Raw genomic sequence first — 17,632 nt, 5'->3', positions numbered from 1 at the left:
GAAATCCACATGTCACTGAATAAATGCATCAAAAGACAGCTAATAACATATACACATAAGTGAAATCTATATACAATAAATATGTAAGTAAATAATTAATGTTATTTGTGACCATTATTGATTATTTTTGACTCCCAAAAAACTTGATGATTAAAAATGAGCTTACCAAAAGAATTTAATTGATGCTCAATGCCTTCCGTAGATACCCTTCTAGATCCACCCGTTTCCTCTTGTGGTTTGAGGTAATAGTATGCCACTTCCATCCTGTTTACAGGTAGAAGCTAACATGTAGATTTACATGGGGAAAAAATTGTAAAAATAGAGAAATAAAAGATACAGTCTGTCTCTCACATCTAAATCTATATTTGATAAGTAAAATAGAAGATGGTCTATAATGTAAATATATCATTCATCTGAGAGGTATCATTTTCCACTCTAAAGAGAACACCTGTGTACTCAATGACCTGGAAAAACCACTCAGTATTGATGCAGTTTGTGTTCCTAGCCTATCCCAACAGCCCTGAGCTACGTATGCTCTAGCTTCCTTGGGAGTCAGCCTGTCTTATGCATTGATCATCTCTGGGAATATCCTCATTGTGGTCTCCATCCAGAAAGAAGCCCGCCTACATACGCCCATGTACTATTTCCTGGGCAGCCTCTCCGGGATAGAACTATGCTACACTGGAGTGGTAGTACCACATATCCTGGCCAACACCCTAAAGTCAGAGAAGACCATCACTTTGCTGACCTGTGCCACTCAGATGGTTTTCTTCATTGGACTTGGTAGTGCTGATTGTTTTCTCCTAGCTTTCATGGCCTATGACAGATATGTTGCCATCTGTCGTCCCCTACAGTATCCTCTCATTATGACTATAAGGTTTTGTGTCCGCTTGGTTGTTGCTTCTGTGGTCGTTGGTTTGTTCCTGTCCTTACAGCTTGTGGTATTCATCTTCTGTCTTCCATTCTGTCGGGCTAGGGGAATAGAGCATTTCTTTTGTGATGTGCCTCCAGTGATGCATCTTGTGTGTGCCACAAGTCATATCCATGAGCTCTCTGTGCTATTGGCAGCCACACTAGCCATTGCTGTGCCTTTCATTTTCATAGCTACAACCTATGCCTTGATAGTAGCTGCTGTGCTCAAACTCCACACACTGCAGCTGGCCGACAAAGGGCCCCAACACCTGTTCCTCTCACCTTACTGTGGTGCTGCTTCAGTATGGCTGCTGTGCCTTCATGTACCTACGCCCCAACTCCAAATATAACCCCAAGCAAGATCAATTCATCTCCCTGGTATACACACTGGGAACACCGTTCCTCAATCCCCTCATCTACACTCTGAGGAACAGTGAAATGAAAGGGGCCATAGGGAAAATACTTACCAGACATCATCTCTCCCCAAAACTGATAGGATAGGGAAAATCCAATATAACAAATTTTAGTTTGAGTTAAATCAAACCGCTGTGATACTGTGAAAAGTATTATCTCTATTGATGTTAAAATGATGTTCATGGAAAGAATAAACATAAAGTACCTTAATGTTTACCGATGTGTTGTGACATTCTTTAATATGTAATACTTCTAGACTAGTTGATTAGTCTTATAAGAAAGATATGAGCAAGTACATGAGCAAAGGGTAACATTCAATGACAAATGTATGACTTTATATAGATAATAGGAAAGATTTAGTTTATTTGTTATTATCCCTTTTTTATTTAAATTTGAAACAAGGTTGTTTTACATGTCAATCCCAGTTTCTTTACCCTCCCATCCTCCTCTATTACCCTCACCAACCCCCATCCCATCCCCTTTAAGCTCCCCAGGGAAGGTGAGGCCATCCATGGGGAGTCTTCAATGTCTGCCATAGCATTTAGGGCAGGGCCTAGTCTCTCCCACATGTGTCTAGACTGAGAAAGTATCCCTTTATGTGGGATGGGCTCCCAAAGTCCATTCACATAGTAGGGATAAATACTAATCCATGCTCCCACTTTGCTCAAGAGATCTTGTTCCTTTCCCCTTCTTCAGGGTCCACCATGTTTCCTGCTTTCTCTGGTGGTATGAATTGTAGGCTGGTTATCTTTTGTTCTAAGTCTTAAATTCATATACGAGTGAGTAAATACTGTGTTTGGTTTTTTGTGACTGGGTTACCTCACTCAGAATGATTTCTTCTAGTTCCATCCATTTCCCCTGTGAATTTCAGGATCCCATTGTGTTTTTCCACTGAGCACTTCTCCATTGTGTAAATGTACCACAATTTTTCCATCCATTCTTCAATTGATAGACATCTAGGTTGCTTCCAGGTCCTGGCTATTACAAATAATGCTACTATGAACACAGTTGAACAGATGTACTTGTAGTGAATGTGCATCTTTTGGGTATATGCCTAAGAGTGGAATTACTGGATTTTGAGGTAGACTACTTTCCATTTTCCTAGGGAACCACCATACTGATTTCCAAAGTAGCTGTACAAGTTTGCATTCCCACCAGCAGTGGAGGAGTATGCCCATTTTTCTACATCCTGTCCAGCATAAACTATCTTTAGTGTTTTTGATTTTAGCCATTCTGACATGAGTAAGATGGAATCTCAGAGTTGTTTTGATTGCATTTCCTTGATGGCTAAGGATGTTGAGCACGTTCTTAAGTCAGAAATTCCACAGAATCAATAAATTGGATGACATTTGAAGAACATAGTAAAAAATACATAAAGCTGGAATTATTGAGTCTGGCAAAAGATTTTGTAATGCCAAGTTAACTGGAAGAGATTAAGGTTGTCATCTAAAGTGTTTTAAGTTTTAGTGAAAAAAATAAAAACCTAAATTAAGGAAGGAACCCTATGAAGAATATGAGCTGCTTATCACATTAGTCAGAAAAACAGGTTTTCTTTTTCTTTATTTTTTTTTCTTATTTTACATATTGAACCCAGTTCCCTCTCACTCATTTAATCCCTCTCTCTCTCCCTCCCTCCCATGCCCCCTAAACACCCTCCCATCCCATTTCCCCTTCCTCTCCACAGGGAGGGTAGATGTCTTCCAGGAATGTTCAACAAAACCTGTCAAGTCATTTGGAGTAAAGACTAGTCCCTCCTGCTTCTAGGTTAAATGAGTATCCCTCCATGGGGAATGTGCTCCCAAAGTCCTTTTGCAAACCAGGGATATATCCTGGTTACACTCTCAGAGGTTTCTTAGCTGCCCAGGCCTTCTAACTGAAACCCATGTTCAGGGAGTCTGGGTCAGTACAATGCTGGCTTCCCAGCTATCAGTCTGGGGGTCCATTGGCTCCTCCTCCATTGGCTCCTCCTTGTTCAGATCAGCTGTCTTTGTGGGTTTCTCTAGCCTGGTCTTGTCCTCCCTCTCTGCATCTGGATTCCAGTTTGGCTCAATGTTTAGCTGTGGGTTCCTGCTTCCATTTCCATCAGCTACTAGTTGAGGGCCCTATGATGGTGGATGTCAGTCATCAATCTCATTATCAGGGAAGGGCATTTATGGTAGCCCTTCCACTGTTGTTCAAAATGTTAGTTGGGATCAGTCTTGTAGGTGTCTAGACATTTCTCTAGAGTCAGTTCTCTTCAAACCTATAATGGATCCCTCTTTTGTGCTCTCTCTCTCTCTCTCTCTCTCTCTCGTATTCCTCCCCTGACTCAATCGTCTTACTCCCACATGCTTTCCTCTCCTCCTCTTGTGTTTCTCCTATCTCCTACTCTAGTCACTGTCCCTTCTCTCCCAATATACTCAGGAGATCTTGTTACCTTTCCCCTTCTGTGAGGGTATGAACATCTTTTATGTTCTTCCTTGTATTCTAGTTTCCTCTGGTGGTGTGAATTATAGGCTGGTGATCCTTTGCTCTATGTCTAAAATCCATATATTAGTGAGTACATACCATGTTCCTCTTTTTGTGAATAGGTTACATCATTCAGGATGGTTTCTTCAAGTTCCACCCATTTGCCTGTGGATTTCAAGATTCTTTTTTTCTGCAGAGCAGTATTCCATTGTGTAAATGTGCCACATCTTCTTTATCTGTTCTTAAGTTGAGGGCCATCTAGGTTGTTTCCAGGTTATTGCTGTTACAAATAATGCTGCTATGAACATAGTTGAACACATGTCTTTGTTACATGGATGTGGATCATTTGGGTATGTGCCTAAGAGTGGGATTGCCAGGTCCTGTTGTAGACTGATTCCCATTCCTGAGGAAGTGCCATAATGATCAACACAATGGCTGTACAAGTTGACACACCCACCAACAGTGTATGAGTGTTCCCCTTTCTCTACATCCTTTCCAGCATAAGTTGTCATTGGTGTTTCTAATATTAGCCATTCTGGCAGGAGTAAAATCTCAGAGTTGTTTTGATTTCCCTGATAGCTAAGGATGTTGAGCATTTTCTCAAGTTTCTTTCAGCCTTTTTGATTTCCTCTACCGAGAATTCTTTCTTGAAAGAACACACTAGCAGATTTGAAAGGTTGTTTGGTTTTGTTCTTACAATATAGTAACATAGTTAAATAACAGGGGAATGTCTTATAAAAAAACAAACAAACTGGTTTTTAAAAATATTATTCAGTTGTAATATAAAATGTATCTCTCCAGAAAATATCTTTAATTTCTGAATTGAAAGATAATATATAAGAAAAAAACGTTTTAAAAATTCTGCCTGAAGTACAAATCACTGTAGAAATTTGAACAGATGGCTAGGATTAGCAGACTTTCATTTTTTAATAAATTGCTCTTCCTGCCAAAGAAAGAAATTTTTATTTGGGAGCAGTGAGTTCTTCTTGCAGCACCACAAGAAAACAAGCAAGTTTGGAAGTGTTTGAAAGATTGAATTCTAGAAAAATTTATAGACTGAATGTAGGGTCAATGCTGACCAAAATATGTTTTGTCTGTATAACCTAATGATAATAAGTCATTTATTAATATTGGGAAGGGTGTGAGGGAATTGAATGCAGGAGGTAGGGAAATTGAGAAATATATTCTGGAGAGCTTAGGTTAAATTCCCTTTACTATATTCAAAAAGGGACATGAACTTTGGGTTCTCCTTTCGATAGCAAAGCTGAGGCAGTACAACAATATGAAATGGGTATTAATTTTTCTTGATTACCAAACTTACCCATAGTTTAATTAAAAATATGTGTGATATATTGAAAAAAGATATGAATTATTGATCATGGATATAAAGTATATTAGGTACACAAATATAAAATTAATAGCATCCATAGTAAGGTACATGATTTTAAACATGATATGTGAGGAGATATGACAAGAAACAAATAAAAAATTTAATTAGGCTAAGAGTTAGGGTAAAGTCATTAGTTTTAAAATGCTTTTAAAACTAGATGGGAATGGAATGGGGCTGGGTTGTATGAGAGGGTGGAAGGGAGAAAGATGGAAGTTGGATTGATATGTCAAATAAGAAATAATAATAATAATAATAATAATAATAACAATAATAATAATAATAAAAGACTAGAGCAATCTGTCTGGGGAAATTACTTAGTGGGTAAGAGCAGATCTTGTAATGAATGCATGAAGAATTGTGTTCAAATCCCTAGAACTCATGTAATAATCTTGATATACTATGCATGCCTGTAGCCCCAATGCTGTAAGAGGAAAAGACAGGAAATTTGCTGGGATTTTTTGGAACATGAGCATAGCTTCAGATTCTTCTCAAGGAAATGAAGTAAAACTAGACATCCTCTATCCTTCTCTGCCTTTCACAATGTCATTGGAAGACAGCATTTTAAAAAAATCAACAATAGGAAACTTGATTAAGAAATGAAAAATAAGAATAATAAGGAAAAATTATATCAAAGATCACACACACACACACACACACACACACACACACACACACACACACACACACAACCATAGAAAAATACTTGAAAAAGCCACAGTTCATTGCATTTCAAAGCTAATGTTCTTGGAGTACAACATCTCCCATCACAGACGAGAATGCCTATTTATGAGCTTCCTTGTGGCCTGGGGATGATTGTGACCACATGTTAGGTCCAAAAATAATACCCTGAATCTCCAGAAAGTCTGGGTCAGTGTTAGTTAAGTATGTGACATAAGCCAGAATGTAAGCCAGAATGAGTGTCTTCAGAAACTCTCTTTGGGACTCCTATCTGGAATGCAAAACCATCAATTCCCTCTGGGGTGTCAGATTGGAATAACTGTACCGTGCCTGGAATCCTAAGGCAACAACTCTTATAGTGACCACACAGACAATTTCTCTTTAACCTTTCTTTTTCTCTAGATGAATTAAGTTTAAGGGGTGCCACCAGGGATTTACCTCCTCTTGAGGGACTCATTAATTTTTTAGAGATCCCAAGAAGGACACTCAGAGATCTGACTAGATCAGCTAATAATGAACTTAATTGTATCAAAATCTATTTTATATTACTGAGAAGACATTAGCTTTCTCAGTCATGACTTAAACATGGATTATTCCATGATATCATGGTTCTCATGGATATTCTTCTCACCCAGTTCTACCTCAGTCACTGATTTCTAAGGAGTGTCTTTTCTCCTGAGTGTCAGAACACAAAGAATACTTCCTAATGGCATGTGAACCTCATAAAGACATCATGTCTTCCTGTTCCATTTATAAGATTCTAACCAGAAACCTTGTGGGCTCTCATTCTTTATTCACCTGTTTGAAGACTGACAAAGTTTCTCGGAAGGAATTCCCCCAGTCATCTGTGGCAGCCACATCTCAACAGCAAAGTTAACTTGCTCGTTGGTGAGTTCCTTTGACAGCCATTGGAATGAACTGATTTTTAAATTGGTGAGGGAGTTTCTAAAAGACTACATTTCCTTGATATTGATTCTCTTCCCACAAATAATAAACATGCAATTTCTATATTTCTTTATAATTGAAAGGAAAAATCATGAACATCAAAATAAATTATGGATCACAAATGAGTTGTTGAAGTATACATTATTATTATTTGCATTTACAGACATAGAATAAAGAGCTGTGATATATGGTTGCATCTTCTAGTGTCACATATGTGATGGGGTCAGATTAAAACTCAGGCCGCCTGCATTTTTTTTTTTTTCTTTTTTTTTTTACGTGTCATTGAAACAAGGAAAGTCCTATGCAAAAATTATGTGTTCCAAGTTGAAATTGTATGTGAAATTAATTGCATCAGCTCTTCATAACATGTTATCATGATAGCATGTACTATACATCTTTGAGAATATAAAAGGATTTTCAAATTTACCATTATACATTGCACTTCTAAAAAGAGCAGGAAATTCTCGTTTTATAGAACTCTGTTTAAATTGGACATGGGTGGCACACACCTTTAATCTCAATACTTGGGAGTCAGAGACAAGAGACTCTCTGCCAGCCTGGTCTAGAGAGTTCCAGAATGGCTAGGGGCTACACATAGAAACCCTGTCTCATAAAATCAAAAAAAAAAAAAAGGAAAAAATAAAAGAAAGGAAAGAAAAGAAAAAGAGGGAGAGAGGGGGAAGGGAGGGAAAAGAAGGAAATAAAGGAGAGAGACAGAAAGGGAGAGAGCGGGAGGGAGAGAGAAAGCACAATTTAGAAATCTTTAAATTCATCTGTTTTAATTTGTATTATCTTACAAAGTTAAGGTTAACAATCATGCCTTTTTATTTTTCAAGTTGTGGCTAAGATTTTAGATAGTACTTTATTCTCAGCTAACATTTGCCTGTTTGTTTTATTTGCTGGTAAGTTACAATGGCCAGACAATTAAGGTAAGGATAAGCTTATCAGACGAGATCGGGCCCATTCAGGATGGTATGGCCATAGATGGATAAGCTTATCAGAAAGTTCACAAATGGGATACCTATCACCAGAGTCAAGGAATCATTGTGATTAGGGAAAGGTTTACAATAGACAGTGTGTAAAACTTATTGGTGTAGCAAATACTTCAAATTTTTATTTTTCTACTTTCCATTGTCCTCTGGTAAGTTGATGAATGACTAATCAATGATTTCACCTGAGTTTAAAATTATTGTCTGTACTAGCTAAACACAAACAAAATGACCATTGAGAAGAGAGATGTCATAATCTGTGTGATCTAAAATAATTATAGCATATCACAGTTGTAGAGAGATCCACTGAATATTTGCTTTGAAAGAGTATTCAAAGAGTTTTAGATTAACAAATCAATATAATTTAAGTCAAATAAAACCAAATAAAGGAGTAGAAATATAAAAAAGAGTGAAACAAATACCTTGTGGCCTTGTGAAATGTAATATAGCAATAACGAAAATGTTTATCAAACTAGACTTGACAAAAGTTGATTGTTTAAACACTAGGCTCTCAAGAGGCAATACAGACACTCATAAACAAGTGAATTCTTTGTAGGAGGATGATGCCATGGTTGTGGTGGTCTCCAAAACCAGTCTCAGGGAAAATCATAGAATATTAAAGATGAAAGATGCAACCAGTGAGTTTTCAGGGATGGTTAGTAATGGAGAAAAAAGTGTCCAAATATCACACAGTGACATATGTGCATATACAAAGTTGTTTTAAAAATCATTGTTAATGACCTTCAGAATGGTCAATATCAAATTTTCAAATACAAATTTTGTTTAAATGATGTTTATAGCCCATGGTGTTACCTTGAGCATGTGTGCTCTTTTTTCTTTGCATTTCCTCTATTGAAATTTGTTCTGGCAGATATCATACTCTGGATATCTGCATCTTTTTTCCCCCCAAAGATACTCTTTTTTATTATATACATTTGAAACAAGCTTGTTTTACATGTCAATTCCAGTTCCTGCACCCTCCTGTTTTCCTCTGTTCCCCCCACCAAACCCCATTCCATCCCCTTCCTGCTCCCCAGGGAGGGTGAGACCTTCCATAAGAGATCTTCAAAGTCTGTCATATCATTTGGAACAGGGCCCAGGTCCTCCCCCATGTGTCTAGGCTGAGAGAGTAACCCTCTATGTGGGATGGACTCCCAAAGTCCTTTTGTATATGAAGGATTAGTACTGATCCACTACCAGAGGCCCCATAGACTGCCCAGTCCTCCCAACTAACGCCACATTCAGGGAGTCTGTTTCAGTCCTATACTCTTTTCCCAGCTGTCAGACTGGAGTCCGTAAGTGCCCCCCTTGTTCAGGTCAGCAGTTTCTATGGGTTTCTCCAGCCTGGTCTTAACCCCTTTGCTCATCACTCCCCACTGTTTGCAACTGGCTCAGTGTTTAGCTGTGGGTGTCTGCTTCTGCTTCCATCAGCTACTAGATGAAGGCTCTAGGATGGCATATATGGTCGTCATCAATCTTGTTGGGGAAGGGCATATCCTTATCTTACTTGATCTACAGAAAGGGTATGTAGTGAATTAGTTCATGACTGCCCTACCATGTATGCAACATTATTACCTTGGTTTTCATGTCTTAAGAAGACAACCATTTTTGAAAGATTTCTTGAACTAAGTTCTACCTTATTTGCTTTTAATTATATGTTCTTGTAATTATTCTGCTGAAGTCCTTCCCTTTATTTTTTTTTTTCATAGTTCATCTTTTCCTCATTTTCTTATTATTGAAGTTTTAGAGAGCAGGAAAAGGTCTGAGAAGATGCAGCTGTAAAGAACCTCACCCTACATTTCAGAAAGGATGAGATGAAAAAGTAAGTATCTAAGGGGGAACTCCGAGGACGAACTCTACAGACTCAGATAATGGAGGAATGGTAGACATTAAGACCTTTTTGTGTTTGTAAATTGTTGAAAAAGACCATGTTCACACCCCCTGTCACACATCAGAGCACCAAGTAATGCCATGTAATGGAATTGGTGTGAAAATTAAATTACCAGGAAGGAGTATTGGGCTTCAAACTCAGATCTGACCATCAAATCCAATTAATCGACATTCTACCATCCTGTCTCCTCACACGTTCTCAAATGCCAAACATAGACAGTGAAGTCATAACTAGAGAACCGTGTATGCTCATTGTAATGCATTTATGCAGAGAAAGACAAAGTAATAAATAGAAAGACTCAATTATATCAATCTCACAATGACAGGACTTAATATTTCCAGGCATATCTTTTCATTTTTGTGAGTACCTATAATTGCTTTTAAATGGTATGCTGCTTTATAAACTCATGTTCCTGTGGTTTCCTAATCCTGTTAGTTTTTCCACAGTGTCATTTCAAACTATTTCAGACACTTCCACAGTAGGCATAATAAATAATTACTGTGCATTCTTTTCTTGTTGATAGTTTGATTTTTTTCCCTTTTATATTTATTTATTTATTTTGCACCTCTACTCCTGGTCCCCCCACCCAATATCCCCCTATGCCTCCCCCTTTCCATTCACTTCTCCATTTCTATTCAGAAAATGGCAGGCCTCCCATGGATAATCTACAAAAGATGGCATATCAAGTATACTTGATACTTGATTTTTATTTGCTCCATTCCATTGAAAATTATGACAAAAATATGTCTACATATGAAAACAAGTGTTTGAAAGCAATATTCTAGTCAAAGTGCATGTGTTTCTGCAAGTTTTTCATTATACTTTATCAAGTTGTACTTATATATATATATACATACATAATATATATATTTATATATTATACACATATGTATAACATATATATAATACCCAGTTCAAATATTTTGGAATACACATGTCCCTCAAACTTGAATGCCACCAGCTGTTATCATTCATCCATTATGGTCAGTTTTCCCTCAGAAAGTTGTTTCCCATTTGTCTAATTATTTGAATGATAATGAAACTGGATTTTTATTTGTTTACCTTTGCATTTCTTAAATTTTTTCTAATGGCAAGATTACTTTTACAGAATTATAAAACTTCCCTTGTTATTAAATTTGTTCAAGGTGTTCTTCACTCAAAGAACTTTTGCATTCTTTATCTTGCTAAGTAAGTAAATGTTTTCCTTGGATTATCTAGTGAAATATATTTATGTATGCTGAGATATAAAAAATTATGTATACTAACTCTTAGCTTCTTTTTTAACTTTCAAATTACTTAAATCCTTCCAATGAGGATGAAATTTTATGCTATGTTTTGAAAAATAACAAAATGAATATTCTTTTACCATGTTACAATGTCGAGCCTTTGTAGCTAAGTTGAAATAGTAATGAGTGATAATTGACATACATTTACTAGATGTTCAGCCAGGACTCTTCTAGGTACTCTCATGTCTCTCAAAATTGCCAAAGGGGGGTGATTTCTCTTTTCAGATCTGTTTTACAGATAATGAAAGTGATAAAAATAGTACAGGAGGTCAAGTAATAAAGTGATTAAGACAAAAGACTTAGCAGTGATGTGCCTATGTTTAAATTCCCACTGTAGTCTTTGATAGATGCCTTCTATTCCAAAAACACAGCATAGGCATTATTACTCTGAGTAATTTAATATTAAAACATTAAAAACTTTACCCAATCATGGATATGCAAACATGAAAATTAATTTTCTTCAATGGCACCATGTGTAATTTTAGCTTTATTTTAATTTATAGGTAATAACATTTTATATATATATATATATATATATATATATATATATATATATCAGGATTTGTCAATATATGACTATCTCTTCTTCTTTAAGTAAATTCATTGAGATGTTATTTACTGTTGTTCATTTATTTGATTGTTCATTAATATTGATTGGTTGAGAGAAAGGAATTCATCAACCTTTGGATGATGTGTCAAGGATTTTGTTTTGGTTATAAACGTTTCCTGAAATCAAAACCTTTATTCAGTTCATTGTGTATTAATTTAATTGAATTGAGAAACCATACTTGTGTCAAACAAGAATATAAAATTATACAAAATCTGAATTTTTTTTCCTCATGATTTCAAGTAGTTATGTTCCATTGCTCATTTGACTACAACATTTATGTAGATAGTTATTCAAATTTTCTAAAGAATAACCTTGCTTGAATTTATTAAATACCTTTTAATTACTGTCACATCTTGTTAAATAAAATTATATTCATATAAAATTAGTGCTGATGATATAAGCTGTCTTGAGGGAAGGTGAGGTGAATTATAAGCAAATGAGACATTTTGGAAATTAGGAATAGTCAAAAAAACTGGAGGTAAAGATATGGTGTTCTCAGTCAAGCATTCATTTAGTAACATGTACAAAAGGAGGAGCACTGGTTGATCTGACATACTAGTTGAGTCGATGTTGGTTAAGAAGCCTCCACCACAGTTCACTTCAAAATGTTTATGATTGTGGGTATCTTGCTGACCCTAAGTTTTGTTTTGGAGACTCTGTTTCTTCCTTCAATCATTTTTCTGTATTGTTGTTTTAGTTTCCTTTTGTTGAATAGATGAAGCACAATTTATCTTTTATTATTTTGTAAAATAGATTTTTCTTTCATACAATAAATCCTGACCAAAATTTCCCCTCCTCCCACTGCTTTCAGTTATCCTCCACCTCCCCTATCCCCCAGACCTACTTCAGACCTTCAAGAGACAACAACCAAACAGGACAAAAATAGATATAATAAGGGAAGACAAATGTGGGAGTGGCTGGTTTAACTTGAGGTTCAAACCATGAGAGGTACCTGATGGCCAACACTACATGGATGGCTAAGAACTGGAAACTGGATAAATATCAATACTGAAAATCATGTTAAACTAGCACTAGTGGCACATGCCTTTAATCACAGCACTGGAGAGGCAGAGGCCAGTGGATCTCTGTAAGTTCAAAGCCATACTGGTCTACAAAACAAGTTCTAGGACACCCAGAATTTCATAAAGAGAACTTGCCTTGAAAAACTAAAACCAAAACAGAAAAAGAGAAGTCATGTTAGACTTTCTGTCATTACACACTCCCTTGGGTGGACATTTTGTGTGTGTGTGTATGTGTGTGTGTGTGTGTGTTGTGTGTGTGATTCTCTCAGAGAGGAAAAACCTGATTTGAACTTGAACTGAAACTTAGACATAGTGAAATAGTCACGTTACTTGGTTTATTTGCAGTGGTTTTACCTTAAAATGCAATCATATTTCTTTCATTTTCAGCCATTTTCATGGTATAAACATTTTTCAGGATGTGGCTTTTAGAAATTAATAATCTTAGTGTTAAACTATGTCTGATTATTCTGAAATATATGCCCCTAGTTAGTCACATCATTATAAAATATGTTTTGAATCTTCCTTTATTAAAAACATTTGCCTGCCCGATTATATAAATTTGGGTTTAAATATATTCAATTATTTTACATTTGTAGATTATATAATATATATATTGTTATGCATGTGTGTTTTATGTCATATATTTATATCATATATATAATATATAATATTTTTTGTTACTGGCTATTCATTTTTTACTTTTCATAAGTTCTGTATTAACAATTTATTTTAATGTATTTTTTATTGTAAGTCTTCAAAAGATTGTTTTACTATGTGATTTCCTAGTCTGTGGTCATATACTCAATTTTAGAATCCAGGAACCTAGAGTATTTATTTAAAGTTGTTTTGATTATAGTTAACAAGATATGTTCCCATGTTCTTTTAAATCTCATACAGATTTTTTCACTGCTTCAGAACACTATTCTTTATGCCTGGGTATAGAATTTTTTATAATCCTTTTCTTAAAAGTATATAATGTTTTATTGTTATTATACTTTTTAAATATAATTGTAATCAAAATTTAAAATAGTTAATTTATAATTACTAACACCTTATATGCATAAAGTTTCCTTTAATTCATCTAACAATTTTCATATATAATTCAATTTTACTATTGCATTCTGTTTTTTTGTCATCAATTTATAACTCAGGTAACACTACTCTAAACACAACACAATAATGGTTAATTAATTGTCATGTAAATCTTTATCTGAGTTGAAAAGGTTTGGGATCACAGTAGAAAATTTAGAAAAAATTCAAATAATGAAAAATATATAAGATGTATATCATAAAAGATCACATTGGAGATGATTGCCTAGTTTGATATGATATCCAACCTGGATGTAAAGTGAATGTGTCATAGAAATTATGGTATGTAGGGTATGACACAGCTATGAGACATACAGAGTATTATTATTCAGAATTGTAAGAGCAATCTGAACAACAATTGCAGATATGATGTGGAAGCCATGGACAGTAAAATACCTACAATATGATTACATACAGGAATTGAAACATAGTTAAGCTTATTTGAAATGATAAAAAGCCGGAAGAGTCCTTACCGTTTTGATACATAAGATTAAAGGGATATGAAAGGTGTCTGTATGTTTATTATTGTATATGTTCATCTTGCTAGTGATTTAATTTTATTGCAAAAACAATTAAGATCTTTACATGGACTATAATACTACTATCACATACACATTATCTGAGTAAGAATGTACACTAACAATGTGAACAGTGCATCCATTTATCTAATTTTAAACACACTCACAACATATCTTTGTCCTTTTAAAGGGTGTATACAAAATATAACCTTCTACATACAAACAAAATTTTAGCATTTCTCAGGTGAATTAAAATGCTAAAACAAATTAGTGAAGGTATTTGAGCAGAAGATTCTACAGGTTTTATCTAGACATTTTCCATAGATGAGCATCTCAATTTCTAATGAAGATTTATAAGGAAAAGTATGTCAGACATTTTAACTGTGAATTAATCTTCCAACATTGGAATTGAAACGAAATTATAAGAAGGAAATCACAGACCAAAACTCGTATTCCTGCTCCCCTGTTTTTCCTCAGGCTGGAAGCAACTCAGTAAATGAGAGGTCCCCACCCCACCCACTATTTTTTCAGAAGACATGGTGACTGAGAAACTTGTACTCAATCAATCTGGGTCCCCCGAGTTCGTTTTCCGTGTGTTCACCAATGTCCCTGAATTCCAGGCTCTCCTCTTCACACTCTTCCTCCTGCTGTATTTGATGATCCTCTGTGGCAACACTGCAATCATCTGGGTGGTATGCACACACAGCTCCCTGCGCACGCCCATGTATTTCTTCCTGGGCAGTCTGTCTCTCCTAGAAATCTGCTACACCACAGATGTGGTGCCTTTGATGCTTTCGAACATCTTCGGAGCCCAGAATCCCATATCATTATCTGGTTGTGGAACACAAATGTTCTTCTTTGTAACTCTAGGAAGCACTGACTGCTTTCTATTGGCTGTCATGGCCTATGACCGGTATGTGGCCATCTGCCACCCTCTACACTACAGCCTCATCATGACCCAGAATCTGTGCATTCAGATGGTGCTGGGCTCCTTGGGCCTGGCACTTTTTCTGTCCTTGCAGCTCACTGCCTTAATTTTCACCTTGCCCTTCTGTGGACATCACAGGGAAATTAATCACTTCCTCTGTGATGTGCCCCCAGTTCTGCGCCTGGCCTGTGCTGACATCCATGTGCACCAGGCTGTGCTCTATGTTGTGGGCATCCTGGTGCTGACAGTCCCATTCCTGCTGATTTGCATCTCCTATGTATTCATTGCGTCCACAATCCTGCGCATGCGCTCTGCAGAAGGCCGCCAACGAGCCTTTTCCACCTGTTCCTCCCACCTCACTGTTGTCTTGCTACAGTATGGCTGCTGTAGCCTGGTTTACTTGAGGCCCCGCTCCAGCACCTCAGAGGATGAGGACCGCCAAATTGCCCTGGTCTACACCTTTGTCACCCCATTACTCAACCCTCTGATTTACACCCTTCGAAATAAAGATGTAAAAGGTGCGCTGAGAACCTGCACCTTCCATAAAGCAGTCTGAGTGGAGTTACAGATGTCAGGAGATAACAGGACACTTGGGTGGGCGACTGTCAGTTATATCATTAAATTGAGAAGAACAATTATATTATTTGTTGTTGTTCACATCACATGAAATGTTTTTTGCAACCATGTATTACCCAGACTCACATTTTTGAACTTATAAAATAATTTTAAAATTTAAATAGAACTTCTAATATGAGAGCACTGTCCTACTTCACTTTGTTTCAATGATTCTCAGTTCACACAAGCAGTTGCTTTATTGAGAACCTCACATACATGCTGCATCTGAATAAAGGCTGTTGTCTGTTTGCATGCATCCTCTCGAGAAGGCAGACATGCTCCTTGTATAAAAATGGGTTAATTATATTTTTTAATAGTGAATATTTTCTAAAATAAACTTTTATCTGTGTTTGATGTGAAGATATAGTCATCAATTGCTTATTCAATGTATATGAATTTTTCGTTGGTGGCTTCATCTACTTTTCCTGGTAAGGAAACAGGAATTAGCTTTCATAAGGACAGCTAGAATAGTGAAGCAAGACCTAACCTTGTGGATATCAACAGATAGCCTCTGTTCTTGAAATTCTAGTATCAAAGTATCTTCCATCCTCCTCTCCTTCCTTCCTTCCTCCCCCCACCCCCTCCATCCATCCCTTCTTTCTTTCTCTTTCTTTCTTTCTTTCTTCCTTTCTTTCTTCATTCCTTCCTTTTCTTGTTGATTCCTGGTCCTGGATGCACTCAGCTACTCTTCCTCCCATTTCTGTTTCAGGCTGGTACTTGCTTGTGTACTTCCTTTCCAGTGTATAGGCTAAGAAGTAAAACACTCAAGTAAATACACATTTAAGTAGAAGTCGTTATTCTTTGTTGTTCACAGTAGATTTTCTCTGTTCAGTCTCATCCTGTACTGCCAAGAACAGTGTTCACCAGGGGTTAACCTGCCCCAGTACAGTTATGGGAATTTGCTAAGATAAAATTTGTAAGATAAAAAGAGTCATTCTCATTATCTCTAAGGTCCATGTGTTTTATAGATGGCCTGAGAAAATGGCATAGATTTTCTGTATATAATATGAATCTCTCTAGCAAAAATCATGAAATGTTTATACTCTTTAACTCTATAATTTACTGGTGAATTAAATAATGCCCCAATGAAATGGCTTGAAACTAAGAAACTAAATTTAATCTACCAGGGCACAATAGTAAACTAATTGCCATTGAATTAATTTTTAACAATATACTTCATATGATTGACTGTATGATGCAAAGACATAGCAATACGACTCTTTATTTCAACTTGGAATTTTACTCATCCATCAGTCTTGGCACTATATGCCATTACCCATTGACTCATCTCAGTAGCTGACTACCTCATTCTACCTAATGAAATCAACCTAATTCACAGCCTCTGATGCTATATTCCATGCTGTATGAGCTGATAAAGAATCATTGTGCCAATACTTCCCACAAAAAATATTGTTTGTCTTATTGACTCAGAAGAAAAGCCTTAGTGAAAAATGCAGGTTTCATCTTCCTACTTGGCTACATAAAAACTTCCTTTGTGGTAAGATACAAAGGCAAGTTTCTTGATTATATATATATATATATATATATATATATATATATATGGACAGATATAGAAAAGATCGATACATGATGTGTAGGTAAATAGATGATAGATAGACAGATAGGTAGATGATAGATATAAATATATATGATAAGTAGATAGATAATAGGCCTGTTGATATATAACTAGATAAATAGATACCCATTCTTTTTCATTACTTCTTTATCTTAAATATTAGTTATGAACATAGGTGACACACATGTCATAAAAAGGTTAATACATGTGTATGTTTTTCCCTAATGATTACACAGTGAATGTTTTTATTTGAATGTTAGGATGGCCATGTAAGTGTTATAAAAAATAAATAATTTGGCAGAGTTTCTGATATGCAATACC

At 36.0% G+C, this 17,632-nt stretch overlaps 1 protein-coding gene and 1 pseudogene across 1 annotated transcript; both read left to right on the top strand.

Annotated features, from left to right (window-relative positions):
• Window positions 1-459: 459 nt before the first annotated feature.
• LOC127227893 (olfactory receptor 10W1-like) lies at window positions 460-1,413 on the top strand (annotated as a pseudogene).
• Window positions 1,414-14,728: 13,315 nt separating this feature from the next.
• LOC127227890 (olfactory receptor 10Q1-like) lies at window positions 14,729-15,676 on the top strand. The gene has a single exon (XM_051192217.1). The coding sequence runs from the start codon at window positions 14,729-14,731 to the stop codon at window positions 15,674-15,676; it is 948 nt and encodes a 315-aa protein (XP_051048174.1).
• Window positions 15,677-17,632: the final 1,956 nt, after the last annotated feature.

Source organism: Phodopus roborovskii, unplaced genomic scaffold, assembly GCF_943737965.1.
Source record: "Phodopus roborovskii unplaced genomic scaffold, PHOROB, whole genome shotgun sequence".
In the NCBI taxonomy this organism is placed as follows: Eukaryota; Metazoa; Chordata; class Mammalia; order Rodentia; family Cricetidae; genus Phodopus; species Phodopus roborovskii.
This window is presented reverse-complemented; position numbering and strand designations above follow the sequence as displayed.

Bases quoted from the DNA above. Each gene is read 5' to 3' on its own strand.
- LOC127227890 (XM_051192217.1), top strand. From the start codon at position 14,729: ATGGTGACTGAGAAACTTGTACTCAATCAATCTGGGTCCCCCGAGTTC.